We start from the raw sequence: 20,507 nt of genomic DNA on the forward strand, positions 1-20,507 counted from the left end.
CCCTTCGCGGTCGGCTCTAGAAACCGCTAACCTTGAACGCCACCCCCTTTGCCCTATTAGGAGAGAACGTGAGAGAGGCTCGTTTGTGCTTCCTGCACAAAAAGGAAACCCAATTCCTGTCCCCCGTCTCACAACCCACAGGCGAGCGGCCTCCACACTAACCCCACAACACCGCCAGAAGCCCCGCCCAGGCTGAAAGAGGCCCCGCCTCTCCGTGACGTCACACAAACGAGGGGCTTCCTCAGAGGATGTCCCGCCTTCCTCCCCTTAGACGTGCCTGGCTCGCAGCCACCTAGGATATGCTTGCTTGCCCCTAACTTTTTTCTCCTCGTCAGGAGCACTTCCTCATGTGGCGTTCTTTATTCTCCTCTTGGAAGCTCCGCGTGATCTTCGAGCTCTGAAACCGTTTCCACGAAGGCAGGCGCCCAAAAGGCAGCCTGCGCTCGTGACGTAAATTTGAGCGCCGACGCAGGAAGGACCCTACTTCCTCTGGCATCCGCTTTCGTCATTCTCAGCTGAGCGGGGCTCGTTGAAGAGGCACGTGCGCTGCTGAATGGAGTTGGTGGCTGGTTGCTACGAACAGGTCCTTTTTGGGTTCGCTATACACCCGGAGCCGGATGCAGGCGGCGACCACGAAGAGGTAAGAGGGTGCGCGGGTAAGTCTGGTCGGGTTCCCACACGGCGGAGGTAGGCACATCATCAGAGGTAAGTAAACACATTGATCTCTTAGGGATTAATTGATGAATCAAACTTATAATTTTGTTTTTTTAAAACATAGAGTAGGCATTTCATAAAATGAGATCATGTCTGTTGGTTTTAGTCGACATCCTGACCACTTTACAGGAAGGAAGCTGGCATTCCTGCCAACAGGCAAATGAGTCATAGGTTATGGATTTAAGCCTCGCTCCTGTAAATTGACAGCCAGTTTAACGTGTTCAGGATTTAATGAAAGAACAGTTCGCCCTCTTCCTGAGTTTTGTCTTGGAATTTTACAAATATTAGAGCTGGATCAGGATAAACTCCTCATTGATAAAAAGAGAAAAAAAAGTGTCCCGATTCATTCAGTATTTTTGGACCCTTTACCATGGGGCCGTTTATTGGCAGTGGAGTTACAGAGAAGCCAAAGGAATGGATCCAGTGCTAGACAGCTTGCCAACATAAGGAGGAGAGTAGAGGAGACAAATGCATGGAGAAAATTATAACAAAATAAAATATTTTTCTAGATGTGTGAGCAAAAAGGTTAAGTAAATTGCCGTTAGTGAAACAGGTAGTTAGGACATATCCAGGACTAGAAATAAGATCTCTTAACTTTTAACCCAGTAAATTTTTCCCTAAGCAAATCTACAAATCTCTTAGAAACCTATTTTTATCAGTACTTTATCAAGTCGAGGTGTCAGTCTTGAATGAACCAGGAAACTGGAAGTATGTAACTTGACTAATTAGTTTTATTTATTTTGTTTCTACCTGGTTATTAATCTGCTTTTGGCTGAAAGGTGACATCTCTTGTATGCTTAAAGATGATGTTATTGATTGTGTTACTCATTCTAAAAAAGTTGCTCATTGTTCCAGACACATAGTAGTCCTCACAGCAACCCCCTGAGGCAGATACAGTTATCCGTGTTTTACAGATGAGGAGCCTGAAGTTGAGATCCCTTAAGTGACTTGCTCAAGGTCACACAGCTAATAATCGGGAAACCTGGGACTCAAGTCCCTAGCTGTCTCTGAAACACAAAGCTCTTAAACCGTCCACTACTACTGCTAAACCTAGACAGACAGTAGCTCAGATAATCAACATTCCTTCTGTAATATGCACAAGCAAAGGTTATTTTTGATTTATGGCCATAGCAGCCGCTAAGGAATATGTGCCTTTACTCAGAAGAGGCTCTCTTGATCCTGGTTGATGGAAGCAGTGTCTGTTGGTGTAGTTATTTAGAAGTATCTTTGCAGGGGCGCCTGGGTGGCTCAGTAGTTAAGCGTCTCCCTTTGGCTCAGGTCATGATCCCAGGGTCCTGGGATCGAGCCCTGCATCAGGCTCCCTGTTCGGTGGGAAGCCTGCTTCTCCCTCTCCCACTCTCCCTGCTTGTATTCCCTCTCTCGCTGTGTCTCTCTCTGTCAAATAAATAAATAAAATCTTTAAAAAAAAAAAGAAATTATTTTGCAGTAACACATCTTAAGTGTGTTCAGAGAGGTGTGATGGGTTTTTTTTCCTTCTTCTTTGGTGTGTTTGTTTTGCTAATACGTCTTGATGCATCTCCTTCAATTTGAGGTGTGTATATGTATTCAGCTGTCAGTCATTCTTTGCACTCAACCAATCTCACTTATTCAATCAAAAGTTGCATTATCAATAACCATAGAGTTCTAGAGACCTCATCATTGGTCATTCTCTAGGGCTTATATTGGCACTAATGGAAGGAAGCATACTCTTCATTCTCTTTATTTTTCTTTATGAGACTTGTCATTAGGGGCGCCTGGGTGGCTCGGTCGTTAAGCGTCTCCCTTTGGCTCAGGTCATGATCCCAGGATCTGCCTGCCGCTCCCCCACTTGTGCTCACTCTTTCTCTGACAAATAAATAAATAAAATCTTAAAAAAAAGACTTGTCATTGTACTCATCTGTGACATATTTGTTTACTGTTTGTCTCTCCCACAGGGGTGGCAGTTCTATTAGAATAAGGACTTTCTTTTCTTCACTGCTATGTATCAACTGTCTAAAATGGTGCCAAGCACATAGTAGTCATTTAGTATTTGAATGAATAAATTCAATTCAAAATCTGAACATTTGAATGAATGAATTAGGTATGCAAGTCTCACATAAAAGTAAATATTAAGCAGTTAAGGATTTGGATAGGACCTTAAAGTAGTCTGTCTCCATAATTGTTTTGGGGTCATGATACCCAGCATTGCCTTCTGATTTCCTTGCTGCCTGCCTTCTTTCTCAGGTTCTTTGTTTTTCTTAATCTGCTGTCATTGCATAATTTTTTCTCCGTTCGTAAGTATCTACTGGTAGTTTTCATGAGTTGTGGAACTGCTTATGTGTTTCTAGAAAACTGTGATATGATTGTGACATTGATTGTGTGTTTTACTCTTCAGCAAAAATGGACTCCTGTGGCTGACTTCACTCACCATGCCCACACTGCCTCCTTGTCAGCGGTGGCTGTAAATAGTCGTTTTGTAGTCACTGGGAGCAAAGATGAAACAATTCACATATATGACATGAAAAAGAAGATAGACCATGGGGCTCTAGTGCATCACAATGGTGAGAACATTATATCCTTTAAGATAACGTTGAAGTATCATTACTTTACAATTTGACTTCAGTTGAACAATTCATTAGGTGTCTATTATGTAGCAGGTTCTGTGCTAGGGAATACAGAAATGAGAAAAGTGTGGTTTTTTTTTTTTTTTTTTTTTTTATCCTTAAGTTCTTCATAGTCCATATTGGGAGACAGAAGGGAGGCACTTCACTCACTCTGGGGGCAGTGGGAGGAAGTGACTTTTCACTGACAACTTCCCCAAAATGACATCTGACTGAATTGTCTTAAAAGAGGAGTACCACTTGTTAGCTAGGCAGGAGAAAGGGCATTCCAGGCAGAGCAGGAAGCATGAGGAGCACAGGAACAGCCTCATGTTGATAGCTAACTTTATTGAGGGAGTACCACGTGCCCAGCAGTGTGCCAAGAAACTACACTTGTACCTTCAGTTCGTAGAAGAGAAAACTGAGATTCAATGATGTTAAGTTGACATACCCACAGTTACAAAACAATGGAACTAGACTCAAACCTAGGTCTAGAGCCCATCTTTTTAACTGCTGTGTGCATAGAGAACTAACCAAGTCGGTATTATGAGGAGGTTAAAACAGAGGTTGGGTGACTGGAGAAGTAGATGGGCTGGGTCCTGGGTGGTCCTTGAGAAGAAGAGGTTAGGGATTGAATGGGAGGGAGGGGCTGTGCGGGCTTGAGGAAAGTGCTGGCATCCGGGATATGAGAGAGATGCTGACCAAGAACAAGCAAAAGACTGATGAGAGTCTGCCTGATTGAAGTTGGAGGCTCTGGATCGAGTTAACATGCGTTTGCAGTAAGCTACTGGCATTTTTATGGGGAGCAGAAAGCTACTTGGTATGTGCAATAGGTGGATTGATATACAAAGGAATTCAGGATTTTGGTGAAAGAAGAGGTTGTTGGTCTAGAGAAAATGGGGTGTGAAGAGTCTACAGATCTCTGAAATAAAAGAGCAGATGGACTGTGAATGAAGGGGGCATGAATGGGCTGGTGAGTGGTGAGGTTGTGGGCAGGGGTGCGGCCCTTAAGAGTTCAAGAGTTGTAATGTGGAGCAGCTCTAGGTGGTAACTGTGTCTGGGGTGTAGGTATGAGGGACTAAACCAGAGAGGCAAAGGCCACTAGAGTTGAGGTCGGGACTGGTGATTCTCAAGTCATGACTGGGTTTTCTACAGTGATAGTGAGTTGTCCAGGATAGTGGTAGGATCAACAAGTAGGGAGACTAAATAGGTGAGTTTTTTTTCCAGTATTGAACATTATGGTATTTTTATTGTATTTTCCCAGGGACACTCTGCTAAGGATGTTGGTTTCCTGCAGTTAAAGGCAGATGAGACCACTATGCATTTGTTCTAGCAGTAAATTTGGAGTGGTCAGTGTCTTTTTTAGGTCCTTAGCTACTTTGACAAGCATTTTCCTTTTCAACAGAAGCTAGGCTTTGAGTGAATTCAGCATATATTCCTTTTCCATTCTGTCTCCTGATCCCAGTTCATGCAAGAAAGTCTTCTCTTTCCCTTGGTCATGGAAGAAATAAGTTAAACAAATATGGTCTGCCTAGAGCCACTGGTTCAGGTGTTCCCCAACAGGAAAAGGACTGACTGAGAAGGAGTTTGGATGGGGATGAAGTATGGTTCCTGATTTCCTTTATTCCTTGTTTAACTCCTGTTTGTTTGGGTTTTTTCAAGATTTTTTTTTATTTATTAGCACGTGAGGTGGGGGGGGCAGAGGGAAAGGGAGAAGCAGACTCCCCCCCACCGCCCCAAGCAGGGAGCCCGATGTGGGCCTCAGTCCCAGACCCTGATATCATGACCTGAGCTGAAGGCAGATGCTTAACTGACTAAGCCACCCAGGTGCCCCTAACTCCTGTTTTTCTAACCGTTGGTAAAAATAAGCTATTTTCCAGAGTAGGAAATAGGATAATAGAAAAGAGGAAAATGGGTAAAGACGGCTAAAGACTCCCACTTTGATAAAGTCGTATGTAACCCCATATATTATTAGTGCTTTTTGGGACAAAGTTATTAATCAAAGATCTTTGACTCTTTCAATATAAAGGACAATGTAAAGGGTTGAGTAGGACGTGGCAGGTGAACAGCAGTGACCCCAGGGTTCATACCCTTATTCTGAAAAGGACAAAATAGTAAACATTTAGGCTTTATGTCTGTATGTTTTCGGTTTTGATTACTCAGCTCTGCTTTTGTGGTGTAAAAACAGCCATAGACATTTTGGAACTGAACAAGGGAGTCTGTGTTCTAGTAAAACTGCATTTATGAAAACAGGCCACCAACCAGGTGTGGCTTACAGGCAGTAGTCTTTTGATCACTGAGCTATAGGGCAGTTAAGTTGGGTGACAGACTTCAAAGGATAGGGAATTTTACTTGAGGGTAAATGTATAATGATGTGCATTGCTTTTGGGAGTTAAAAGAATGCTGGGTTCTTCTATCACCTTACCTCCTTACAGCGAGGTTTATATTTGAGGACAGTGAATATGTATGTCTCCCAATCCCAGGAGCTGTGGGAGAAATTCATGGGAGATTCAGGCTTTAGTTTGGGCAGAGGGGAGTGGAATGGTTTTTTTTTTTTAATTTTTTTATTGTTATGTCAATCACCATACATCATTAGTTCTTGATGTAGTGTTCCATGATTCATTGTTTGTGCATAACACCCAGTGCTCAACGCAGAATGTGCCCTCTTTAATACCCATCACCAGGCTAACCCATCCCCCCACCCTCCTCCCCTCTAGAACCCCCAGTTTGTTTCTCAGAGTCCATAGTCTCTTATGGTTCATCTCCCCCTCCGACTTACTCCCTTTCATTCTTGCCCTCCTGCTATCTTCTTCTTTTTCTTTTTTCTTAACAAATGTTGCATTATTTGTTTCAGAGGTACAGATCTGTGATTCAACAGTCTTGCACAATTCACAGCTCTCACCATAGCACATACCCTCCCCAATGTCTATCACCCAGCCACCCCATCCCTCCCACCCCCCATCACTCCAGCAACCCTCAGTTTGTTTCCTGAGATTAAGAATTCCTCATATCAGTGAGGTCATATGATACTTGTCTTTCTCTGATTGACTTATTTCACTCAGCATAACACCCTCCAGTTCCATCCACGTCGTTGCAAATGGCAAGATCTCATTCCTTTTGATGGCTGCATAATATTCCATTGTGTATATATACCACATCTTCTTTATCCATTCATCTGTCGATGGACATCTTGGCTCTTTCCACAGTTTGGCTATTGTGGACATTGCTGCTATAAACACTGGGGTGCACGTACCCCTTTGGATCCCTACATTTGTATCTGTGGTAAATACCCAGTGGTGCAATTGCTGGATTGTATGGTAGCTCTATTTTCAACTGTTTGAGTAACCTCCATACTGTTTTCCAGAGTGGTTGCACCAGCTTGCGTTCCCACCAACAGTGTAGGAGGGTTCCTCATGGAGCGTTTTGTGAAGCTGAAAAGATACAGGAAAATTTGTGAACCACGGAAGGGAGATTACAGAGGGCATAGTTGAATAGTGGAACAAATTATAAAATTGTTCTAATAAATTTTTAAAGATTTTAAATTTTTTTAAATTAAGTTTTTTTTAAATTTTATTTTTAAGTAATCTCTACACCCAGTGTGGGGCTTGAACTTGCAACCCCGAGATCAAGAGTCATATGCTCTACTAACCGAGCCAGCCAGGTGCCCCTCTAATAAATTCTTATGACGGTGAATGAGAACTGTGTACAAATCAAAAGCAGGTCTGGAGTGATAATAATTGGATTGTGGGTGATTGGGTCACTAACTCAGTTTCGAAAGTAGAAGTCATATGGCTGTACATCTTGGTTTGTTCCCCAGATTAGCTGGTTTTCTGGTTGGTTTTGTTTGACTTCTACTCAAACAATCCTAGCCAGCCATCTCCTAAATTTATGATTGTGGAGATACAGAGCCAGAAAGTGAACTGATTAGCTCTGTGTCTACAACTAGAGAAATTCTGCTGAAAATATTTGCATAGCCCTGAAACTGTATGTTCTAATGTGTTCTAATGTGAAAAAAATGAATCTCTTCACCTAAGACTTTAAGGTATATTTCAGTAATACTAAGACCTTAGATGTTTACTTGCCACAGCATAACCTTCAAACCAGAAATGGAGTTTGCATTCAAAATGAATATTAAGTTTGCCTATCTTGGTTTTTCCACAGGCACAATAACTTGCCTAAAATTCTACGGCAACAGGCACTTAATCAGTGGGGCAGAAGATGGACTCATTTGTGTGTGGGATGCAAAGAAATGGGAGTGCCTGAAGTCCATTAAAGCTCACAAGTGAGTGTAGCCCTTTCCTGTTGGCGGTCTCTAGGTGTTAGTCAAGTTGGGGGCTAACTGTTGGTTTCCTTTTAGAGGACATGTGACCTTCCTTTCCATTCACCCGTCCGGCAAGTTGGCCCTGTCCGTGGGTACGGATAAGACGTTAAGGCAAGTCGTTAATGCTGAGAGCATCTTTTCTAAGTTGTGGTCTTTGTTCTCCAGGGACAACAGGAAGCTACCATCAGGGTATATTTTAGTATAATAATTAGATTCATTTTCTGTCTCATCTCATGGCTGTCAGCTATTTAAAGGTATTGCAGTACAAGAGAAGATGGAAAGCTAGTGAACCTTTCACAGTGGTAGAGAAAAAATGACAAGCTTTGCGTTCACATGTACACCGTACATCCTAGTCATTATAAACTGTGAAGTGAAGAGGATGGTGGTCCTAAAAGCAAATGTTTTAGGAAGTGAAATATTTGGAGAATATATTAAACATTTTAAGTATGTGAAAGGGGTCTAGGAATGGATGAGTTGATCTTGCTTGATAGTAAATATTTCCAGTGTTGCTGTAAGAAACATGATCATTCTAACTAGCTGCCTGTTGTAGTAAATTGTTCTTTGAGTAGGTCTTCATTATGCTTACCTTTACACCTAGTAAAAGTTAGAGATCATGCCATAAGTGAGCTTCCTGTGTTTTGCAGAACGTGGAATCTTGTAGAAGGAAGATCAGCATTCATAAAAAATATAAAACAAAGTGAGTACTTTTATTTGAAATGTTTTTTATAACTTGATGGAATATGAATATATATACATACATATACACCTTTATTTCTCTGCATGATGGTGGTTACCTCCTAGGGCAATGATTTAGGTTATTTTCCCATTTTTATTTTATTTATTTAATTTTAAAGATCATTTATTTGAGAGAGCACAAGCCGGGGGAGTGGCTGGCAGAGGGAGAGGGAGAAGCAGGCTCCCTGCTCAGCAGGGAGCCCGATGTGGGGCTTGATCCCAGGACTCAGGGATCATAACCTTAGTCGAAGGCAGACACTTAACTGACTGAGCCACCCAGGTACCCCCTTCCTTTCCCATTTTAGATTGGAATTCTTATCATGACTGTGTCACCTACCAGGTCTATGACTTAATGATGCTTTTGAATCCAGTTTGTTTTCTAAAACTTAACTTGCAAAATATGTACCAAAAGTTCGTTGTGAAGGTTAAATAGGGTCTTGGATGTGAAAATGCATGGTGCAACTATTTGTTCTTTTTATTACTACTCTAATCATTTCATTTTTTATTTATGAAATAAAGCTTTGTGTTTTTAACTTACAGATGCTCACATAGTGGAATGGTCCCCAAGAGGAGAGAAATACATAGTTGTCATACTGAATAAAATAGATGTCTATCAACTTGACACTGCATCTGTGTGTGGCACCATCACAAATGAAAAGAGAATATCTTCTGTTACGTTTCTTTCAGTAAGTGACCAGAAATCAGTGGTGGAATCTTAGTGCCTATGGTGATGGTTGGATTTGTTGATGACATTCTGGGTATTCTTTTTCTCTCTGCTAGGAGTCTGTCCTTGCAGTGGCTGGAGATGAAGAAGTTGTAAGGTTTTTTGACTGTGATTCACTAACATGCCTCTGTGAATTTAAAGCTCATGAAAACAGGTACTTTTTTTTTTTTGCCAGTCTCTGTGTGTATGTATGTGTAGAGTCTTCAATAAATGTTACGTATGCAGTAGTTTCATAAAGCAGGGTACATGTTTTCTCATGAACAACTGCAGAGATAGACATTTCCACATATATATGATTTCTGGAGTGTGCGAGGATGGTGGAAATGTCTTCTTGGCCTTAAGTAGTGCAAAAGTGGGGAAGTTGGCATCAGGGCTAGTGATTGCACAAGATATTTGTCCAGTAATACTATTAAACTTGGGGCCTGAAATCAACCAAATTTGACGAGGAACAAAGAAATTAAACAATCGAGCTTTGCCAGGACCTCTCTTGTCCTTTCACTCTATGCCCCTTGTCCACTTCTTCCCTCTTTGTACACTAGTTATTTTTCCTACAGGAGAAATATGTGACAGTATTGACTTCTGTTTTGTGCCAGTCTTTCTTAACCTGTTACTGCTCACTGTACTTCTAGGGATAGACACTGATTCTCAGAGTAAACGGCCAAGTGACTTGGCCAAGATTACCCCACTGTTGGGTGAGGGAACTGGGACCCAAATCCAGTTCTATCTGCCTCTGCTTTCTTTACTAGTTTGGAAAAGGTGATAATGTACAGTTATACTTTAATATGCCTCATTTGCATGTTCTATGTCTTCCATAAGTCCTAGTTTTTATTTTCTAAATAATTCTCTCTGACTAGTCTGAGTATTACCAGTGTACAGGCCCTGTTTTTTTCCTGCATTGGGAAGTGTTCATTGAAGACCATTTCAAATGTACTAGTAAAACTGGAACACTTAAGATAACACTTCCTATATTTTGCCGTTCATCCATTCATTTAACAGGTATTCATGAGAATCCATTAAGAACTGCACTAAGTTTTTAAATGATGAACAAAAAAGACAAGGGCTTGCATTTGTGTTTCTTGTTAGTGGAATAACAGACAGATGATAAACATGTAAGCAGATAATTATAACAGGAAGGAAACAGAAAGGGGTGCCTTGAGAATGACAGTGGTAACTTAGTATGATCGGGGAAGGGGGAGGGTGGCACTTCACAGATGAAGACAGCTGTTTCTAAAGAGAGGAGAGAACGGCAGGCATAGTGCACCTGAGGGAGGAAGGAGCTGGGTATATTTTAGCAACAGATGAAAGAGCTTTGTGCGGAGTGAGCCAAACGGTGCATGGCCTTGTAAACTGGTAAGGAGTTTAGATTTTATACCGAGGGCCTTTGTAGATTTTGTTTTGTTTATTTCTTACTATGGAAAAATTTAAAGGCATACAGACCAGTTTAAGGAAGCAACCCCCATAGACCCACCACCCAGCTTCAGCAGTTGTCCGTTTATAGCCAGACTTGCTTTATATACGTCCCCAGCCCCTTCCTCCTGTCCTGTGTTATTTTTAGAAGGATCCTGTTTTGTAGGATTTTAAGCCTGGGAGTAACATGATTTGATTCATAATTTTAGCCACTTAGGCTACTCGGTAGTCTAGAAGAACAACGGCAGTAGCTTGGACGAGGGTGGTGGCACTGGAGGTGAGAGAGATGGGTGTGTAGGCGGAAGCCATGGTTCATCTCTGTTGTTCTATTTGTCTCTTCATCCTGAACTTGGAGTCTCTTGAGATTAGGGACTTAAGTATTTTCATTTCCTTTATGATAACTTAATTATAGTTATCATGATCATCTTTTTGACTTTTTTTTAATTTAAATTCAGTTAATTAACATCTAATGTATTACTGGTTTCAGAGGTACAGGCCTGTGATTCATCAGTCTTCTATAACACTCAGTGCTCATTACATCACGTGCCCTCCGTAATGTGCATCACCCAGTTACCCCCCTCCCCTGCAGCAACCCTCAGTTTGTTTCCTATGCTTAAGAGTTTCTTATGGTTTATCTCCCTGTCTCGTTTCATCTTGTTTCGTTTTTTCCTCTTCCCCTATGATCCTCTGCCTTATTTCTTAAATTCCACATATCAGTGAGAGCATATGATAATTGTCTTTCTCTGATTGACTTATTTCGCTTACCATAATACTCTCTAGTTCCATCCATGTCGTTGCAAATGGCAAGATTTCAGTTTTTTGATGGCTGCGTAATATTCCATTGTATATTATATATACCACATCTTCTTTATCCATTCATCTGTGGATGGACATCTGGGCTCTTTCCATAGCTTGGCTATTGTGGACATTGCTGCTATAAACGTTGGGGTGTAGGTGCCCCCTCAGATCACTACATTTGTATCTTTGGGGTAAACACCCAGTAGTGCAATTGCTGGGTCGTAGGGTAGCTCAGTTTTCAACTTTTTCAGGAACCTCCATACTGTTTTCCAGAGTGGCTGTGCCAGCTTGCATTCCCACCAACAGGAGGGTAGGAGGGTTCCCCTTTCTCTATGTCCTCACCAACATCTGTCATTTCCTGACTTGTTAATTTTAGCAATTCTGACTGGTGTGAGGTGGTATCACATTGTGGTTTTGATTTGTATTTCCCTGATGACAGGTGATGTGGAGCATTTTTTCATGTGTCTCTTGGCCATTTGGATATCTTTGGAGCAATGTCTGTTCAAGTCTTCTGCCCATTTCTTGATTGGATTATTTGTTCCTTGGGTGTTGAGTTTGATAAGTTCTTTATAGATTTTGAATATTAGACCTTTATCCGATTTGTCATTTGCAAATATCTTCTTCCATTCTGTCGGTTGTCTTTGGGCTTTGTTGACTATTTCCTTTGCTGTGCAAAAGCTTTTTATATTGATGAAGTCCCAATAGTTCATTTTTGCCCTTGTTTCCCTTGCCTTTGGAGACGTGTCTAGCAAGAAGCTGCTGTGGCCAAGGTTGAAGAGGTTGCTGCCTGTGTTCTCCTCTAGGATTTTGATAGATTCCTATCTCACATTTAGGTCTTTTATCCATTTTGAGTCTATTTTTGTGTATGCTATAAGAATGGTCCAGGTTCATTCTTCTGCGTGTGGCTGTCCAATTTTTCCAACACCATTTGTCGAAGAGACTGTCTTTTTTCCACTGATATTCTTTCCTGCTTTGTCGAAGATTAGTTGACCGTAGAGTTCAGGGTCCATTTCTTGGTTTTCTATTCTGTTCCATTGATCTTTGTGTCTGTTTTTATGCCAGTACCATACTGTCTTGATGATTACAGCTTTGTAATAGAGCTTGAAGTCTGGAATTGTGATTGATGCCACCAGCTTTGGTTTTCTTTTTCAACATTCCTTTGGCTATTTGGTGTCTCTTCTGATTCCATACAAATTTTAGGATTATTTGTTCCAACTCTGTGAAGAAGGTTATTTTGATAGGGATTGCATTGAATGTGTAGATTGCTCTGGGTAGCATAGGGGTTTTTTGTTTGTTTAAGATTTTATTTATTTGACAGAGAGAGTGTGAGCACAAGTGGGGAGCGGCAGGCAGAGTGAGAGGGAGAAATAGGCTCCCAATGTGGGGCTCGATCCCAGGACCCTGGGATCATGACCTGAGCTGAAGGCAGATGCTTAATCAACTGAGTCACCCAGACGCCTCTAGGTAGCATAGACATTTTAGCAATATTTTGTTCTACCAATCCATGAGCGTGGAACGTTTTTCCATTTCTTTGTGTCTTTCTCAATTTCTTTCATGAGTGTTCTATAGTTTTCTGAATACAGATCCTTTGCCTCTTTGATTAGGTTTATTCCTAGGTATCCTAATGGTTTTGGGTGCAGTTGTAAATGGGACCAGCTCCTTAATTTCTTTTTCTTCTGTTTCATTGTTAATGTGTAGGAATGCAACTGATTTCTGTGCATTGATTTTATATCCTTCCCCTTTGCTGAATTCCTATATGAGTTCTAGCAATTTTGGGGTGGAGTCTTTTGGATTTTCCACATAGAGTATCACGTCATCTGCTAAGAGCGAGAATTTGACTTCTTTGCCGATTCAGATGCCTTTTTTTTCTTTTTGTTGTCTGATTGCTGAGGCTAGGACTTCTAGTACTATGTTGAACAACAGTGGTGATAGTAATGGTTGATAGTCCATTTTTATCTTGGAATTTGGACCCTGAAAAGGACCCACTCATGGGAATGTGAAGCATAGTTAGATTTTAGCACTGCTCCTTAAGCAGTTTGGAAGCACTTGGAACATTGAAAAATCAAGAGACTATGTGCATAGAAGCTTTATGACGACATCAAACTATCTGGGAAAAAGGAGCCTTTATGGTGTTCATATTTCTATTCTAGGATAAAAGACATGTTCAGTTTTGAAGTTCCAGAGCATCATGTTGTTATTACAGCATCGAGTGATGGTTTCATCAAAATGTGGAAGCTTAAGCAGGATAAGGTCAGTGTCTTAACACAATATAAATGTACTTTAATGCAAGTCTTACTACCAGTATTGCTTTGAGTTAAGGAAGGTGGACTGTTTTTCAAGGCAGAAATCTAAATAAACTTAAAAGTCTCTTCCATGCGTGGTTGATATTCGTAGTTTTTAAAGTTAGGCTTCCAAGAGCTACCTTGGGGGTTGGTATTGGTGAGTCTGAGCTGGCAGGGTCCCAGAACTCCTGCTTTTTCAATCAGAAAAGTGCTGCTTTCTTCTCTTTTGTTTGTGTCGATGTTCTCTGTAAGATTTTGTTACATTTAGTAATGTTACTGCCATTACTAAAAATTTGAGAAAATTACTGATTGATAATGGAACTAACAATAGTTTTGAACCAGATAATTGGAAAATTAAATTCCCTTCAGTAGTCTCACTCTTACAGACCCTCTTGGTTTATTATTCTTGATTGTCTCTTTATAGACAATTTTGTGAATGTGGTTTGTTGAGTGTCTGTGCAAGGTTCTCTGTTAAAACCTAGAAATGAACAAGACATGGTCCTTTACCTTAGTGAATTTACAGTTTCTGAATACTCAGAAACAAGTTCTGTGAAGGACATAGTCAAACCAAACATGAATCAAGATAATAGATGTCTTCTAAGCAGCATGTTTTATTCTCAAGAAAATAATATAACTTTTAAATCAAAAACTTAAAATTCCAACTGCCTGACTCAGTCAGAAAAGTATGCAACTTTTGATCTTGGGGTTGTAAGTTCAAGCCCCACGTTGGGTGTAGAGGTTACTTAAAAAAATAAAATCTTGGGGCGCCCGGGTGGCTCAGTCGTTAAGCGTCTGCCTTTGGCTCAGGTCATGATCCCAGGGTCCTGGGATCCAGCCCCGCATCGGGCTTCCTGCTCAGCGGGAAGCCTGCTTCTCCCTCTCCCACCCCCGCTGCTTGTGTTCCTTCTCTCGCTGTGTCTCTCTCTGTCAAATAAATAAATAAAATCTTTAAAAAAAAAATTCTTAAAAAAATAATAAGTTCACTTGATTAAGGAAAAAGAAATTATTGAAAATTCCTCTATGTTATCATCAATTTTTCTTCTGTTTAGAAAGTTCCCCCATCTTTACTCTGTGAAGTAAAAACTAATGCCAGACTGACATGTCTTGGAGTGTGGCTAGACAGAGTGACAGACACACAAGAAAGCCTGCCTTCAGCTGCAGAGTCTTCTCCTGGTAAGTGAAAGTCATCATTTTTAGAAAATTTGTTAGCTCTTGAATTGTTGAAATGGAGGAGATTCGGTAACTTCACTTTATTGTCAGCCGTGTTTTATTTCAAGAGGGGAAAGGCGGTCTTTAAATGTACTGTCTCTTGTGTTTTAGTGAGTAAAGAACAGTCCAAAATCAACAAAAAGGAAGCTGGCAATGTAGTGCAGGAAGAAGAAAGGCAGTCCATACCTAACGCAAAGAAATGTGATTTAACTGGTGATAGTAATAAGCCAACGAAAGGAAATACCCCGGTGTCAACCAAGAAGAGGAAAATGGTAGAAATGTTGGAAAAAAAGAGAAAAAAGAAGAAAATATGAATGACACAGTGAATCCCACATTTCTCTTATGAGAACTTCTTAGATGGAATCATTTCAGATGTACCCTTCCCCTCCCCCCCAAGTAAAAGCTAGAAATTTCTTCTTTTGGAGAAAATGTACAGCTTGAAAAAAAACAACACTTTTATGTGTTTATTTTTTTTTTAACAGTGGTGAAACTATTTTTGGTAGTCAACATTTTATTATATATCATGGTGATATATACTATGTTAATGTGTAATATTGATTTTTACTATTGTATAAAGCAAATAAAGATCTTTTCAAAATATTGTAGTTTAAAATATACACAGTTTTGTTTTTTGTTTAAAGATTTTATTTATTCACTTAGCAAGCAAGCACGAGTAGTGGGAGGGAGAAGCAGGCTTCCCACTGAGCAGGGAGGCCGGTGTGGGGCTCTATCCCAGGACCCTGAGATCATGACCTGAGCCGAAGGCAGACGCTTAACGACTGAGCCACCCAGGTGCCCCTAAAATATACAGTTTTTTTTGTCTTGTTTTTGTTTTTTTTAAAGATTTTATTTATTTATTTATTTGACAGAGACACAGCAAAGAGAGGGAACACAAGTGGGGGAGTGGGAGAAGGAGAAGAAGGCTTCCTGCGGAGCAGGGAGCCCGATGCGGGGCTCGATCCCAGGACCCTGGGATCATCACCTGAGCTGAAGGCAGATGCTTAACGACTGAGCCACCCAGGTGCCCTCCAAGGTTTTTTTCATCTGTTTCAGGCCAACAAAAATTCACTTAGTTAATCTAACAAAGATAGCCTTAAATTCAGCCTGTTGATTATAATCTTGTCATCTCATTTTATTCCTCAGTAGATTTCCTGGGTGTTTTGAAAAGACACCTTAATAGAGGATTCGTAGATTTGAATTAGCTGACTGGATGTCAAATACCTGAGGCCAACAGGGAATCCCTCCTGTTCAGGCAAATTGAGACCTCTAACATTTGGACGCTGGAATTGCCACTCCCTCTTCACAGGAAGGAAATCATCTAGGAAATGAGTCAAATACTGTGTCCCGACATGTCAGTCCACCTCTTTGTTAACTTAAGGCCTACAAGCAAAGATGCACATGGTTTGGGGTTTTTTGTTAAGTTTTTGTTTAATATTTTTTAGAGCAGTTTGAGGTTTATAACAAAACTGAGAGGAATGCACAGAGATGTCCCATATATCCCCTGCCTCTACACATGCATAGCCTCCCCCATGATCAACATCACTCCTAAGAATGGTACACTTTTTACGAAGGATGAACCTACATCAATGTATCATAATCCAAAGTTCATAATTTACCTTAGGGATCACTCTTGGTGTTGTACACTGTAGGGGACAAATGTGTAATGACATATTAATACAATCCACAGAATATTTCCACTGCCCTGAAACAACTCTTGTGTTCTGCCTATTCATATCTCCCCTACCCAACTTCCCATAATCACTGATCTTTTTATTGCCTCCATAGTTTCACCTTTTCCAGAATGTACATGTTAGAATCAGAGTATTGTAGCTGTTTCAGTGTTGTGGCTTCTTTCCCTCGTAACCTGCATTTAAGTTTCTTCTGTGTCTTCATGGCTCAATGGCTTGTTTTCTTTTTAATGCTCAACAGTATTCCATTGTCTATATGTACCACAGTTTTTACCCTTCACCTACTGGAGGACATCTTTTCATATGCTTATGTGCCATCTCTCTATCTTTGGTGAGGTGTCAAGGTATCTGGCTTGTTTTTTAATAAAATTGTTTTCTTACTATTGAGCTTTAAGAGTTCTTCGTATTTTTTTTTTTTAAGTTATTTATTTGAGAGAGAGAGCACGAGAGGGGGGAGGTCCAGAGGGCGAAGCAGACCCCTGCTGAGCAGGGAGCCCAATGCGGGACTTGATCCCAGGACTCCAGGATCATGACCTGAGCCGAAGGCAGTCCCTCAACCAACTGAGCCACCCAGGCGCCCTCTTTGTATTTTCGATAGCAGTCCTTTATCAGATGTCTTTTACAAATATTTTCTTTTCCTGTCTGTGGCTTGTCTTCTCATTCTCTTGATAATATCTTTTGCAGAAGTTTTTAATTTTAATGAAGTCTAGCTTGTCAATTATTTCTTTCATGGGTCATGTGATTGATCTGTCTCGAAAGGCTTCATTATATCCAAATATCTCCGTTTTCTCTTAGGTTTCTTTGCAGGAGTTTTCTAGTTTTGCATTTTACATTTAGGTCTATGATCCATTCTGAGTTAATTTTTGTGATAGGTGTTATAGCTCTGTGTCCAGATACTTTTTTTTTTTTTGCATGAGGATATTCAGTTGTTCCAGCACCATTTGTTGAAGAGAGTATCTTTGCTTTGTTTTATTGCCTCTGTTCCTTCGTCAAAGATCAGTTGACTGTACAGTTGACCCTTGGACAACATGGGTTTGAACTGTATGGGTCCACTTACAGATTTTTTTCTATATTAATACAGTACAGTATTGTAAATATTTTCTCATGATTTTCTTAACGTTTTCTCTAGGTTACTTTATTGTAAGAACACAGTATACAACACACATTACAAAATATGTGTAATCAACTTATCAATAAGGCTTCTGGTCAGTAGTAGACTTTTAGCTAACTTTGAGGGGAGTCATTAGTACGCAGGGCGCCTGGGTGGCTCAGATGGTTAAGCGTCTGCCTTCGGCTCAGGTCATGATCCCAGGGTCCTGGGATTGAGTCCCGCGTCGGGCTCCCTGCTCCTTGGGAGCCTGCTTCTCCCTCTGCCTCTCTCTCTCTCTCTGTCTTTCATGAATAAATAAATAAAATGTCTTAAAGTTAATACACAGATTTTTGACTGCGTGGAGGGTCGGCATCCCTAATGCGCTGTTTAAGAGTCATCTGTATCTATGGTGGTCTTTTTCTGGGCTCTCTATTCTGTTCCAATGATCTCTTGTGGGTTTGTTGTTTTGTTTTGTTTTGCAAACACCTTAGTGTCCTGATTACAGTAGGAAAGTAAGTCTTGAGGTTGTGTAGCATCAGTTCTCCAATTTTGTTCTCCTTCAATATTTAGTATTTAGACCATTTACATTTAAAGTAATTAATGAAAATAAATATTGATACGAGTGCTATTTTGTCAATTGTTTTTTTCCCCATGTTCTCTGTTCCTTTGTTATCTTACTGCTTTTGTGGTTTGATGGTTTTCTTTAGTGTTATGTTTGGGTTCCTTTCTCTTTATTTTTTGTGTATCAGGTTTTTGGTTTGTGGTTACTATGAAATTCTTATATATTGATATATACATATATAAAAATATAGATACTGATATATATATATATCTATTTTAAGCTGATAAGTTCTAACACATTCTAAAAGCACTAAATTTTTACTCCCCTCACCCGTTTTATGTTTTTGATGCCTTATTTTACATCTTTTTATTTTGTGTATCCCTTAACTCTTGTGGTTATAGTTGATTTTACTATTTTTTTCTTTTAACCTTCTTACTTTTTAAGTGGCTGATTTACTGCCTTTACTATATATTTACCATTATCAGTGAGATTGTTTTCACTCATATATTTTCTTACTTCTAGTTACGACCACTACTTTTCCACTTAAAGAAGACCCTTTAACATTTCTTGTAACACCAGTTTAGTGGTGATGAACTCCTTTAGCTTTTGCTTGTCTGGGAAACTCTCTCTCTCCTTCAGTTCTGAATGATAATCTTGCGGGATAGAGTATTCTTGGTTGTAGGGTTTTTGTTTGTTTGTTTGTTTTTTTCCTTTTAACACTTTGAATATATCATGCCACATTCTTCTGGCCTGCAAAGTTTCTGCTGAAAAAGCAGCTGATAGCCTCATATAGGTTTTCTTTGTATGTGACTCTTTGTTTTTCTCTTGTTGCTTTTAAGATTTTCTCTTTAGCGTTTTGCCATTTTAATTATAATATATCCTGGCATGGATCTCTTTTGGGTTCATCTTGTTTGGGACTCTCTGAGATTCCTCTACCTTGGTGTTAGTTCCCCAAGTGTTAGGGAAATTTTCAACCATTATTTCTTCAAATTAGTTTCTACTCCTCTCTCCTTTTTCTGGGACCACTATAATGTGAATGTTAGTCCATGTGATGTTGTCCCAGAGGTCCCTTATTCTCATTTTTAAAAATTCTTTTCTTTCTGCAGTTCTGATTGGGTGATTTCCATTATTCTGTCTTCCGGATTGCTGATCTGCATCTTCTAATTTGCTGTTGATTCCCTATAGTGTATTTTTCAGTTCTGTTATTGTAACCTTCAGTTCTGTGACTTCTCTGGTTCTTTCCCATATTTTATCTTTGTTGACATTTTCACTGTGTTCCTCCAGTCTTCTCCCAAGTTCAGTGAGCATCTTTATGACCATTACTTTGAACTCTTTATTAGGTAAATTATCTCTATTTCATGAGGGTTTTCCCCTTTGGGGGTTTTATCCTCTTTTATTGGAACATTTTCTTCTGTCTCATTTTGTTTGACTTTCTGTGTTTCTATGAATTAGGCAAAACAGCTCCTTATCTTGGTCTTGAAGGAGTGGCTTTGTGTGTAGCAGTGTCCCCTCTGTAGGCTGCATGTGCCTGGTGGCTTTGGCTGGAGCAGGTGCAGGCCAGGGGATCCTGGGGCACTCTGTGTCGCTGCTACCCTGGCAGGACAGCTGGAGCTATAGTGAGTGTAGACTGCACTGGCAGGATTGCTGGACCTGGAACAGGTATGCAACAGAGGATCCCAAAGTGTTCTGTGCTGGGGTTGCTGTAGTGGATGGCTGGAGCTGGATCTGGCAAGGGTTGGGAATCCTGGGATGCTCTGTGCCACCCCCTCCCTGTGCTGGGGTTGCTGTAGTGGATGGCTGAGCTGGGGTGGGTGCTGGTTGGGAGAGTCCCAGTGCATGAGATATCAGGGCATTCCTGGTGAAATGCTGAGTCAGGTGCAGGCCTGTGGGGTCCCAGAGCACCCTGTGCTGGGACCACCTTGGTGGACAGCTGGAGTTGGTGTGTTAGGAGTCCAGGGCTCACTGGAGAGCCCAAGCAGGCTGGCTAGAGCACCTGGACTCTGCTCCCTTCTGTGCTATCCAGGTGGAGGGGGAATGTAAACCATGGCTCTCACTGGCACCTCCAACCCCAGGGAGTTCCAGTAGTTCTTCCACCATTTGGTAGACACTCTAGGGTTAATAAATGGATTTCCTTTACTTAATAGTTTAGTTGCCTTTAAACTGCTGGTTCTTTTTTTAGATTTTATTTATTTGAGAGAGAGAGTGTGGGAGAGAGTGCGAGTACAGGCACAGGGAGGAGGGGAAGGGCAGAGGAAGAGGGAGAGAGGGGAGCCTGATGTGGGGCTTGATCCTGGGACCCTGGGATCATGACTAGAGCCAAAGGCAGACACTTAACCAACTAAGCCACCCAAGCGCCCAAACTGCTGGCTTTTTTGCTGTGCCCCAGGGATGAGGAAAT

General features: G+C 40.8%; 1 protein-coding gene across 1 annotated transcript; it reads left to right on the forward strand.

The window, feature by feature from the left end:
• Nucleotides 1-317: 317 nt before the first annotated feature.
• Nucleotides 318-16,847, forward strand: PAK1IP1 (PAK1 interacting protein 1). Its single transcript, XM_025891264.2, has 10 exons — nucleotides 318-640; nucleotides 3,089-3,254; nucleotides 7,455-7,575; nucleotides 7,651-7,725; nucleotides 8,259-8,311; nucleotides 8,890-9,035; nucleotides 9,130-9,227; nucleotides 13,429-13,528; nucleotides 14,610-14,733; nucleotides 14,881-16,847. The coding sequence occupies exons 1-10, from the start codon at nucleotides 554-556 to the stop codon at nucleotides 15,081-15,083; spliced, it is 1,173 nt and encodes a 390-aa protein (XP_025747049.1). The 5' UTR covers nucleotides 318-553; the 3' UTR covers nucleotides 15,084-16,847.
• The last annotated feature ends 3,660 nt before the right edge of the window (nucleotides 16,848-20,507 follow it).

This window comes from Callorhinus ursinus, unplaced genomic scaffold (assembly GCF_003265705.2).
Source record: "Callorhinus ursinus isolate GAN/ISIS: 27379988/994484 unplaced genomic scaffold, GSC_fseal_2.0 scaffold26, whole genome shotgun sequence".
Classification (NCBI taxonomy): Eukaryota; Metazoa; Chordata; class Mammalia; order Carnivora; family Otariidae; genus Callorhinus; species Callorhinus ursinus.

Excerpts from the sequence above, each read along its gene's own strand:
- PAK1IP1 (XM_025891264.2), top strand. The coding sequence starts at position 554 with ATGGAGTTGGTGGCTGGTTGCTACGAACAGGTCCTTTTTGGGTTCGCT. Across the intron at positions 641-3,088 it reads CAGGCGGCGACCACGAAGAG|CAAAAATGGACTCCTGTGGC; the intron begins GTAAGAGGGTGC and ends TTTACTCTTCAG. Across the intron at positions 9,036-9,129 it reads CTTCTGTTACGTTTCTTTCA|GAGTCTGTCCTTGCAGTGGC; the intron begins GTAAGTGACCAG and ends TCTCTCTGCTAG.